This window comes from Molothrus aeneus, chromosome 10 (genome assembly GCF_037042795.1).
Source record: "Molothrus aeneus isolate 106 chromosome 10, BPBGC_Maene_1.0, whole genome shotgun sequence".
Lineage (NCBI taxonomy): Eukaryota > Metazoa > Chordata > Aves > Passeriformes > Icteridae > Molothrus > Molothrus aeneus.
In genome coordinates this window covers 20,604,539-20,616,894 of record NC_089655.1, presented here as the reverse complement: position 1 = coordinate 20,616,894, position 12,356 = coordinate 20,604,539, and the positions used below count along the sequence as shown (strand labels likewise).

General features: G+C 39.5%; 1 protein-coding gene across 7 annotated transcripts in view; it reads left to right on the top strand.

The window, feature by feature from the left end:
- Window positions 1-2,658: 2,658 nt before the first annotated feature.
- The window catches only part of NLGN1 (neuroligin 1), a 295,783-nt gene continuing 286,085 nt past the window's right edge, over window positions 2,659-12,356 (top strand). For 4 of the 7 annotated variants that reach the window (XM_066557115.1, XM_066557114.1, XM_066557112.1 and 1 more), the window contains exon 1: window positions 2,659-3,456. In XM_066557115.1, coding sequence (XP_066413212.1) covers window positions 2,964-3,456 — 493 coding nt within the window. In that variant the 5' untranslated portion in view covers window positions 2,659-2,963. Of the gene's footprint in view, window positions 3,457-3,918; window positions 3,979-12,356 lie in introns of all 7 variants that reach the window. The other 3 variants (XM_066557111.1, XM_066557109.1, XM_066557108.1) reach the window with 1 other exon arrangement.

The following is a 12,356-nucleotide window of genomic DNA, read 5'->3' as shown; positions in this document are numbered from 1 at the left end:
TTTTATTTGCATTGAGTTTGTGGTTTTGATGTGATAGCTGCAGGGCAGCCAATGACAGGCTTGAATGTCTGACCTCTCAGTCTTGGAAATAAACTGTTACTTAGACATTTAAAAAGAAAGGCTTGAAAAGAGCAAATCCAAAATTCAAGTTACAAATACAATGAAAATATGTTGATTCAAATCCTGCAAGCAGTTGACAATTTTCTGCCCTTTATAGCCTATCCATCAATTCATGGAGGCTACTGCCCAACAGTCAATTAATTAGGAATAGCAAACACAGAACTGAATTATATTCTTACCTTTTTAGCATCCTGTCTCAGAGTAAAACCTTATCCATGGGAGGCAAACCAGAACTGTAGATCACAGCAGAGCTGTTCAGCTGCAAAGACAAACCAGCAGATGGACAAGCTTAGAAATATAGCCCAGCTTTAGAGCTGGCTTTGAGTTTACATTGAATTTACCATTTGAGGTATCAAAACTGTATTACAAGGTTTCTTTAGACCTGAAAACAGGTGCTAAATAGAAAATAGATGCTAAATTAGTAGCATCTTGTTAATTTTGCACATCAAACAAACCCAGCACCTTAAAATGAAGAGGGATGTTTTTGCTTGGCACATCTAAGCTGGGTTTGTTGAACTCAGACCTTTCCCAGGCCATGTGAATTAGCTGGAAGGCAACTGAGATAAAGTTCCTGCTATTTAAGAGTTTGATTTGAGAAAGAAGAGAAAGTACATGTTTCCATTCCTCAGAGGAAAACAAACCCTCGTGGGTTTTAAGACCCAGTGGAAAAGGCTGTGGAGGTTTTTGAATACCACTAAGGAAGAGGCTTCCATCTCTCCATGTGCATTGCTCAGAAACCTGTCTGCCTACTCTGTCTTTACTATTTCTCAAGTAGTACTCTACTCCCTCCAAAATCTGACATGCTACAAAGCAATAATCCTCCATGAGTCTGCCATTCCATGTAAGTGTGTTAAAGTAAATGTAAACACACACATCAAGTTGGGGGAGTTATTTTCTGCAGCTAAATTGGTGGATTTCCAGCAAATACTGAGAATATACAGCTGGAGGATGAAGGACATAAGCCTGTTTGTTAGTGCAGTTTCACAGTGAAGGTGTTAGAATTAGCAGAGAAAGGAAGGGAAAGAGAAAATTGCGGAAAAGCTTCATCTATCTCCTTATTGCCTCCTGAGATAGATTGTTCAGAGCTAAAGGAACCCTAGACATGAACCAAATCTCCTGCTGTCCTATATAGCTTTTACAATCTCCTTTTTAATAACCCAAACTACAGGGTAGTCTGACTATTAGACAAGCCGTTCTTTTGAATTCTCTCCACAATGTGTATAGACATGATAAAAAAACCCAATTCTCATTAAAGCTGCCAATGCTGTTTCAAAAGCAGGTGGTTTAAAATGTTTCCTATACAAAGCAAAACACATTTCTTGTGCATTACACACTGCTTAATAGGGAGTGTAAGATTACACTGCTATGTTGTGTATAACACTGCATCTTAAATAATAGGATATTGTAAGTTGTCTTGGAAATATGTTTCGCATGAATATGGAAGATATAATGATATGCACTGAGCAATTTTCAGAAGTGCTGGAACACTGCCTTGTGTGACAACCTCTGAGCTAAAGTAGTTGAAAATAGCATCTGGAATTTCAGATTATACAGTCTCTGATCCTAACTGATTATTTTTTCTAGGATATTGTTCAGCCAGCATGTGGATATATGAAAGACAAGACTTCTCCTGTCCTGTGGGAATGCTTACTGTTTATGTTATAAATTAAGGATGGTAGAAATTGAGTGCTCTCAACATGCATTTTCATTTTTCACTGAAGTCACTCTTTTATAAGGAATGCAGGATTGATCTGACGTAAAAATTGTGATATACAACTCCCTCCCTAAGCTGCCTGTTCATATCCTTTTCCAAACCAGTTCTGAAAAAAAAACCCAGCAACCTACAGAGGTCCAGTTGTACTTCTGTACAAACTCAGTGTTTGCCATTCACTTCAGCAGAAGCAGACTTTGGTCTTTCATTGATGTGAACATTTCAGTCTATCTGTGAATTTCATCAGCAATCAGAAAACCTCATAAAGCATGGTAATTCAGGTTCTTGTGAATAAGCACAGTAATTCATGTGATATTTTAAAATGAACAAAAAATGTTTGTATGTATTATAAACTGCTTTTAATGAAATAAAATTCATTTGGGTCTTCAGTGTGCCTGCCTATCTTAATTTTCCCATCTTCTGCTTTAAGAAATAATTACTTCCTTTCTGATAAATCAGCTTCTGCAAACAAGGTGAAAATTGATTATGAGCTGATTAAGTTAAATAAAATATTAACATAAACACTTACGTAATGTAGCTTGGCAGTGAATTTCTTATTCTTGAAGAGGTGAATTTTAAAAATGTATTTTCTGTGAGTCCTGCTTCTCCTGAGAAGTCTCTGTAAATTCAACAGGTGACATTACAGATAATTCAGTAATCAGTGTTTCACCTGCCATTTCATGGGCCCATAAACTACTGCAGTTCAACTTACATGACTCTAGCCAATAATAATGTATGTAAATAACGTGTTAAACACCTAGTTATCACTCTGCTCATATTAGCTCTTTCATACTAATGATTTATTTTCATTTTCTCCAGGATATAGACCTGCGGCTAACTGGATTTGATTTATAAGAGGGGATTCTGCAGTAAATGGCTGCTCTCTTCATATTGCTGCTATGGAAAACAGAATTGTCAATAGGATGTAGTCTGATAAACAGTGCTGAGTGAAGATGCAGCTTCAATAAGTGTGAAATCAATGGAAGATACTTACCGCACGAAAAGCCTTTTGAGATTTTTCTGACAGGCGCCTATTTAGGAAACTTGATCTGTTTCCTCCGGTCGCCCTGTTTTTACACCAGTGGATACAAATCAGATTGCTTCACTGTAGTTACACAACTAATGTGGGACCATGGCCTTTCCAAGATCCATGTGGCTGAACTGTGTATGGAGAGCGACGGTGCTCCGCCTGCTGCACACGGGATTGAATGCCACTTTTGCTTTTTCCATACTTGGATTTTTGCTCCATGCTGCAGCTGTGTCCTCCCAAAAATTGGATGATACCAACCCAGTGGTGACCACCAACTTTGGCAAGATAAGAGGGATTAAGAAGGAACTTAACAATGAAATTTTGGGGCCCGTTATTCAGTTTCTCGGGGTTCCATACGCTGCCCCTCCAACAGGGGAGCGCCGCTTTCAACCTCCTGAGCCTCCATCTCCCTGGGCAGATATCAAAAACACCACCCAGTTTGCTCCAGTGTGTCCCCAGAACATTATAGAAGGCAGGTTGCCTGAAGTCATGCTTCCCGTGTGGTTTACTAATAACTTGGATGTAGTTTCAACCTATGTGCAAGATCAGAACGAAGACTGCCTCTATTTAAATATCTATGTCCCAACTGAGGATGGTGAGTTAATAGCAGGCAAAACAGGGAGATCTTTTTATTTTCCTGTTCTACTTTCTAACAGTATTAATTCACGTGTACTGGTAGCATGCATGGCTTTCTCTGTTTGCATGCCAGCTTACTACATGTGTGCATGCTGCTTTTCTCTGTGTGCATTTGTCCTCGCTTTTTGATTTTTATTTTATTTTAAATTTCTTTCTTTTTTCTTTCTGTCTACACTCATTTTTTTTCCCCCACAGCACGTGTAATTTTTAGGTCAAAGTTGGTGCCTAATTCTCATTGCCACCCACTGACTTCTGGGAAGATGCATCAACATCTTTTCCATTGCATGTGCAGGCACAACAAGTTGAGAATCTTCCGCACCTAATAAAGCAGGTCATATTTAAGTTAGATAGTGGTGTTGCATGCTCCTACTGTCTGTGACGGAGCTCCATGTTATTTTCTAGTCTTCTATTCATTTTTCAGTCAAAAGAATATCCAAGGAATGTGCCAGAAAACCCGGCAAGAAAATTTGTAGAAAAGGAGGTATGTATAAAGTGGACAAAAAAACCAAACAAAAAAAATGGGGGAGAGATCGAGACCTTGCAAAAGGAGAAGGAATAATACAGGTGAAAGAGGCTGATTGCTGGTGCTGTGAACTGTTAGGGACTGTCTTGTCCTGGTGGAGAGGTGTTTAAAGAGAGGTCCATGTATGACAGATGAGAAGATAACGTTTGTAAAGCCAGGATCCAGTTGCACCTGAGCATCTCTGCCTGGCACTCTCTGCAGTGACAGTGCTGGCAGCTTCTCTCTTGGCCTCCAGGCTCTGGGCAGTGCCTGCAGTGGCACCAGGGGATGGGATGTTGCGTGTGGATGCAGAGGAGGGAGCTCTGTGCCCTGGGATGGGCACTGCCACCATTGGAGGGGCTGGCACAGCCCACAGCTCTTCCCTCCAGAACTATGGCATAATGGCTGGGAAGCATTTTAGCAATATGCAGGGCTGAGGCCTACACTGGCTTTCTCCAGGATATTCCCTGTTTTCTTGGAACAGGGTTAACTTTTCTGGAGTGTAGATGTGAAACTTTTTTTTTTTTTTTCCGTTTACGTGCTTCTAAAAGTGAGCTTTGATTTCCTTTATTCTGTGATTACAGCTCTCTTTGTCAAAGCCCAAAAGCTCTTAATAGGGGTGTAGGGAACTGTTAAAATATTGTGACATGGTACTTTGGGAGCTAGACTGCTTTTGGAAGCTTTGGAAACTTGGCTTCTCCCCTTTCTGTGTTAAATACTATGGAAGAGTTTGCAGATTTCTTTGTGAATATTTGCAAATTCCTCAAGCAGTTGACATGCAACAGAGAAGGTCTATTTTGGTACTGATTAAAAGGAGGCATTTGGTGCTAGTTTTGAAGGACTAATTTTGTACTATGCACGTTTGTTTTTGCATCAAATGATTTTCCTTTATTGTTTTCTTTAAAATATGTTACCTTAGAGCTGGACTACATGTGAATTAGAATGCTTTTTGGGGTAAACAAAGAGTACTGTGGACATGCGCAGTTGCCTATTAGCTGTAATCCATTTCTTTTTTATCCTGTTATTCCAAAACAAACACATTTTAGGAAAGCACATAGCAGAAATCTTTAGAGCTGGGCAAAATTTAACTCTTTAAACCCTGCATTAGTTTTTTAAGGCAGTATCTAGGCTCTAAATCAGGGTGGCCTTGTTCCCAAGGCTTTCGCTCTTACAGCTCCTAACTGCTGGTTGCAGCTAGCCTGTTAATTATTAATTGTTAATTGTAGTTGCTCGATGAATGCTTTTTTGAGATGTCTAAATCCACTTTCAGCGACTTAAAGCAATTTGTGTTTAAAGTGTCAGGCTTTGAGGCATCTCCAGTTTTCTGTTAGGGAATTTTTGCTTGGTGTTGTAAAAGTACAATGGTTAAGCTGGGTTCCCAAAGCTGGAAATGAAGATAATCAGGGTACTGTGAGCAACGTCACTTCTTCCCACATCATTCAAGTTAGAATAACTGCTGTCATTTATATGCATTCAATTAATGTGCAGTGCTGCAGCAGTTATTACGCAGTTCATCAAGCGTGTGTAATTAGCTGAGCAACTTTCACTTCCTATCACCCAGACGCTGATTCACAAAGTCATAAATAAAGATGCAGATCCCCATCATTGTTCTCGGAGAGCATCTTTCGTACGAGAGAGTATTAAGAAAAAATAATCAGAAAAATAGCAAAAGTCAAGGGAGGGAGCGCCCAGTAGCTGAGAAAGTCATGCTCATTGTCCTGTGGGCCTGAAGGAGAATCAAGAGAGTTACTTGAAATTCAGTAGGTACCTTTCCACTTAGATTCATTGCACACGCAGCACAATAAAAAGCCTGCCTCTTGCTGTTGACAAGTGCAGAGAGCTCCTGAAAACCTTCAGCTGGGCAGCTGAGATATCTGTAGTAATGTCTGTTCTCTGAGTAAATCTCACTCTGCTCACCTGTGCATAACCTGAGATTTATCCTGGCCTGGGATTGCCCCCACCGCCAGGGGCAAAAGGAGTTGCAGGACCAAGTTGCAGTAGAGTCACAGCAACTGAGCAGCAACCACAGCTGGGAAATGGCATCAGTTTTGTATCAGAAACAAGAAAGGCCCAACACTCTCTCTTTTGCTGGATTTTTATGTTACAGTCATAGCACCACAGTGATGAAAATTATTGGAAGGAGAAAATCTGGAAATCAGAAGCAGACTCTTACACCATCTATTTAATTCATAAAGAATATGTAGGATGAAAGTGATTGAAGCAGCAACCATATGATATCCTTACATGTGGTTTGATTCCTTCTTACTACATGAAATAGATTGAATTAAATAAATTAGTATTTATACTTAATTGTCAGCTGAGGGACATTAGAAAATTAAAAATTTTTAAGAACAGGGAGCAATCTGATTAAAATAGATGTGGAAATGAAAGGAGTTCTAGCCATGAGTCATGCTAGAGATGGTAATGAGCATTATATCCATGACCTCCTGTTGGGATTTGGATGTGCCCACAGCAGAGACTGCAGAATGATAGGCTGAAGCTGGGTGAAAAGAAATGACACAATTCAGCATGTTTTTTGCAAAACATGAAGGCATGTATTCCAGTTACTTGTCCTTCAGTTTACTGATTCAAAAATAAAGAAAGAGCATCTGGTTTTGTGTCTTTTTCTTCGCGTACATCAAGGTCAGAGGCTGCTAATTCTGTTTTGGGTATGCAGAAACTTGTGTTTGCAAGGGCTGGTTTTGGAAAATCAGTGCAAAGGCATCTGCAGCTCTAAATTTTAATAGATCCCGGTTATATTGTAGGTTATACCATTTCAGTGATTGATACTAATTATATTGTCTATTATCTGGCATTTCCTGAATTTCCTGACAAACCTTTGTAGCATTTCTAGGGATTACCTGAATAGTATTCTGCTCTTTGGCATTTCAGACCTCTAAATTTACCTTATAGTCAAAACACAAATATTTTACTTGTGATCCAGAACGTTTCCTTATCTCTTAGGAGGGCAAGTGCATCCTGCTTTAGCTGCATACCTGTGGTGTTTTAATATTGTATATTAATTTCTTTCAATTGCAGCGGTTTGCACCAGGAATTTCTTAACTTAATGACAACTGCATAAACAAAATTTGGAAGTGTTCACTTATATGCCCACTAAAAGAACGCCCAGGTGTTGTGTGCTCTGCACTTGGGATGACAGTGTGCTCTTTCTTAGGAACCTGTACTAAATCTTTCATGCTGCCTGAAGATGCCTCAATGTAAAAATGTGGAGCTGTAGGTGGTACATCCTCAATGTCATGGAGCCAGGCAGATGCAGTTTTGGATAAATTAGTATTTGTAGGAGATTTAGGAGTAGAATAAGGAAAGAAATCACTTGATCCTTACTTTTATGTTTAGGAATTATCAGTGGCTCAGAGACTGCCCAATATCAGCGACTTCCCCACATGTGGATTCTGTTTCTTATTCTAGTCAGGGCAGTGAATAAATTTTAAATGCGAAGACTCATGATCTGAACTACCTCATTTGAGAGTGTAGGATTAGACAGCTCTATTAATATTTATGCCTCCTAATGGGCTACTTGATTTTCAGAGCAAAGCTCCCCACACCATACTTTCTGGGTTTTGGCTGTGGTTACTATGGACGCACGGGCGCAAATGTACATACACACAAATATATTCATGGAACTGAAACACAAATCACACTGCTGTAATCTCATCCTGCTTTGATCTCCCTTTGTTTTCAATAGAGAATATGTTACATCAGTTCTGTTTTGTAAGAGGCTCTGATAACCTTAGGGCTTTAAGCTTAGCAATGTGAAATATTCTTTAGGAGACTAAGCAGAAATTTCACCTGTTACCTTGTGCTTCTGTAGAGTGGTTGTTCCAGTACTCCATTTAACTACAATAGAACTGTTTACTTATCATCAGATCTTGGAAATGAGCAATTAATAGAACTTGTGCAGTTCCTGGGGACTCCCTTAAATGAAGATCTTTCTCTAAACCCATTATAGCTCTGAAATCAACCAGAAAAGGACAAGCTGAAACCTTTAAAATGTGTATTTCCACTGGCAAAGGTTGTCAATTTATTTTCAGTATTCCTTTTTTTCTAAAGATGTAATTTAGAAAATAATATCAAAGTGATGGAAGAGTAGATGGTAAATTGTCCAAAATTACTGAAATATTCCTTTCTCTATGGCCATGTGAATGACAAATATGAAATCTAAGGTGTGAGCCTCCATCACTGTAGACAGAGCTCTGTTAAAATAAGTTATGCTGTCAGTAGACTAAAAACATGCCTTTGCAGACAATTGCCAGAGCTCTGGATCTCTTGAGAATGAGTTCCAAACTTACAAAATATTCCTTTGTGTGTATTTTGGGGACATCAACCCTTTAAAAGGGTTTATATCTTCATTTTCACTTTGAAAATTCCTAACAAATTATTTGTCTGTAGTATTTTTGTGTCAGTATCTGCCTGCACATATTTGAATTTTCACCCCCACCCATGCTGGGTCCTGGCTGGAGAGCCCTCATCCTTACTCCCTGTGGTATCAGCAGGCCCACGTGTAGTCCATAATCCCTAACTCCACTGCTACTCACCAAGACACCACAATTGTTCTATTTTTCTGTTCCTTTCTGAAGCCCTGTTTTTCAGTCTCCACCACCGCTGCAGCATTTCCTATTCTACTGGTAATACATGGAAGAAGATAATGAAGCAAACATTGTCTTGTACAGACCTTTTCATCCTTTCACAATCTAAAGCTGTTAGTGTCAGTTAGCAGCATTTTCCAAAGATGTGCAGTAGGTTTATGTCATATTTGAAATAAAATGCTTAAAACTCTGATGTACTTACTCCAGCCCTCTTTCTGGGTGAGCCAGTGCTTGACAATAGAAGACTCTGCAGACTGTATTTTAAGACTCCAGTCATCTTAAATGCCATCAGCCCTGGTCACACTCCCCTGTAAATGTCTGGTTGTTGGGGCTCTGGGCTCTTGCTGACCACACAGCCATCGTGCTGTCACTGCTTTGTTCATACACCTTGACAGTGCTTATAGCTCTAACAGGTCTTAAATTCTGATCTAATTCCATTCCTTGTCCATTATTTTACTTGCTTATAGCTCTAACAGGTCTTAAATTCTGATCTAATTCCATTCCTTGTCCATTATTTTACTGCTTGCTTTTCATTTTCTACATCCTCCCCCACACAGGCTCTAAAATAGCACTGCTACCCTGATAATGCTAAGTCGGATAAAACTGGTTTGTGCTTCTTCCCCCGGCCTTTGTTGGCTTGGACTGGTTTTACTCAGTAAACATCTGTGAGATGGTTTTCCTTTCAATCTGTTAGTTTCTAATTTATCAGTTAAAGCCAGAATGGATAAATCTTATAAAAAAATAACTGCATAAGTGTATTTGTACATTTTCAGGAGGAACTTTTGAGTTACTAATATGGCTTTTGGATAACTATTGTTTTCTGCTTGTTTTTCCCCTCCTGTATTATAGTATTATTCCTTTTCTCTGTGTTAATGCTCTTCATCTTTTTATTTCCTTATAATACGCATGGATACAAACATTTTTTGTATTCTTTGGATATTTTTTAGCTTGAAACATGGTGCTTACATGTGTCAAACTATTCTTAAGGATCATCTCACAATGTTAATAATCTGCTTATAACTTGAATATTGCTCCAGTATAATTTCTTTTTCTTTTCTTTCCAAATTATTTTCACTCATAATTCTTTAGCCTTCTTCATTTTTACTTACTTTATGATGTCAAATTTACATGTCTTCTCCACTTTGATATGTATGGTATTAATAATTATACTCGACATTCAAAAATCAATTCCTTTAATGAGCTTACTGTAAATGAGATTTGTTTTTGGGATATCAAACCATTTCCTTCTGTTTTAATATGAATATCTCTTATTTTACTTTCTCATGCTTGTAATAATGGGATTTATCCAAAGAAGGAGCAGCACTGAACAATGCAAGGCTAAGGGAAGTGGGACAAAGCTGATTTTCAGCCATGTTTGCACCTCTATTCCAACACAGTGCAGGGACCAGAGTCTCTGGCTGCAGCTGGAGCTTCCTCAGGGCTGCTCTTGCAGAAATTGCAAGAGACAAGAAAATGGCATAGTCCAGGTGCTGCAGCTGATTTCCCCTCCCAGAGTTGGGCCAAAGTGTTTTGGAACATCTCAGCAGCAGCAGTAAATCATGCTGCTGATTCCTCTGCTGTGGGAATTCTGTTAATATCCCTTAGTGCCATCAGAGCAAGAATCAATCTGCCCTGGCAGAGTTTTCTGCATGCTTTTTGTGAGGTTGGATTTTGACTTTCCTATTTGTACTAGGAGTACAGTAAGCACACAGCAAGTTCAGTCATAGCAATGTGTTTGAAGGGAAAGGAAACTCCCTGGTTGAAGAACTGAGGTTGTTTTTCAGCTTATGAGGCTCTGTAAGTAGTTCCTTTATTGAAATATCATAGCCCTGGTGAGAATGCATCTTCTGCTGGGTTTCTGTGTTAATTAGGGTATAGCCAGTGGGTTTGACCAAAAGGAGATATTTTGGAGGATACCAGAACCAGCAGGACAGTTTCCATGTTGTTGTAGGCACGATTCACCTCTTCCTGCCATTGACAGTCATTCACAATTCAAGTGAGATGCTGACCTCTGCTAGAATCATTAAGTTTGGGCTATATTAATGCCAGTAGATTAGGCCCTGCAGAAGCAAAGTATTGAAGTCTCTTGGTATGATTTAATATTTAACTAGCTTTTAAATTCTTATTTTTATAATCTGTTGAAAATCATATATATATATATAGAGAGAGAGAGAGCCTTAATAATAGTAGCCTTATTATTATCTAGTAAGGCAGAAATGACAGGAGAGAGGCAGCTATTTATTTTTTGTATTTGTTTTCTGAAAAGCTACCATTTGTTAAATTTCCCCCTTTTCGTAAAGGTCTTCTTTAATTATTAGCTGAAAATCAGGTATTTATGTAATTACCATAATTATATCTACATATCTAGTGTACTTGCAATTATTTCATTAAAAATTGTAATTATTATACAATTATAGGGGATAATGATGCCCTTGTAACATATTGCAGAAGCCCTAATTAAATGGTAGCATAAATGAGTTGGAAGAGATTTTGAAGTTTTGAATATTGTTTTATCAGAAATATCAGAAGTGAATCATCCACATTATGAACTGGCAGTAAAACCCCTGCAAAGATATTTTGAGAAAATATTTCACAAAGCTCGTGGAAAAAGATTTGTCTCTATTGCCTTTCTGTCTTCACTTTCTGTTCTCCATATTTTTACAGCAAAAACTGTCTTCAGATTTTTAATGGAAAGGTGCATTGTGTAGGAAGAAGACAGCACAGCTTGCTGAATGTTTCTAGAAAACTCAGCCCAGAGCAAGCACAGTTTGTACTTAGACATCCTTTTTCTAAACAGAGGCAGAAACTTATCCAACAGTTGGCAGAAAATGATGAAAAACCTCCGCTAAATACGAGGAGGTTTTTATTACATGCTAAGATTGAAAGATCTCCTTATATATTGGAGTGTCCAAATTTTGCACCTCCAGGTATTGGGGAAAGGAGGATAAAAAAATCCTCTTGTAGTACAGGTTCTTGTGATGCTCCAGGCACAGGAGATGGACTAAGCAGCATGGATACAGAGGATCCCTGTGGGGCATCTCCCTTTCTCTCCTGCAGAGTGGGTGGGGAATAACTGGCAAGGATAACATATGCTAGAATCTACCAAAACCTCAGGATCACAGATTTCTCACCCTTTTTCATGTCAACCTTCTGTAGCATACAGATGATCTCTCTCCTCTTCCTTCAGCTAATTTTAGAAGCCATTAAAAATGGCAGTAAGACATGTAGAGTTTTTCAGCTTGCTGTGTTTCACGTCTGACACAGGGTGTTGCTCACTGATGAGTGCACAGCCCTGACCCTGTGGCAATGAGGAGCCACCCTGACCTTGCCACCCACCTCAGCTCTGCTGGGGACAGCCCCCCAGTGATGCTGGGGGCAGGATGGGAGCCCAAACCACCTGGAGGGGCTCCCATGCATCCCCATCTTCCCTCGCACCCACCAGCTGGGCTCCTCCTGCAGCCCTTGCTCCCAGCTTGGTCAGGGCAGTGACTCATGCACAATCTCCCCACTTGCTTCAGATGCAGTCAGGCAGGTTAGACAAACCTTCTGTTTAATTCACCTGAATCACTCAGCTCCGCTCAGGAGGGCTTGCAGGGGTTGCTCTAATGCAGGGTTTTAGACTCCTGATTTTTCAACAAAATGGTGAAGCTCTGAGGAATAGGCCATCTTGGATTGATCAGCAATAATGTCTTGCCATGCCCTGAGCTGAAGGAAGACCATCCACCCATGGCCTGGAGAAGAGCCAGGATA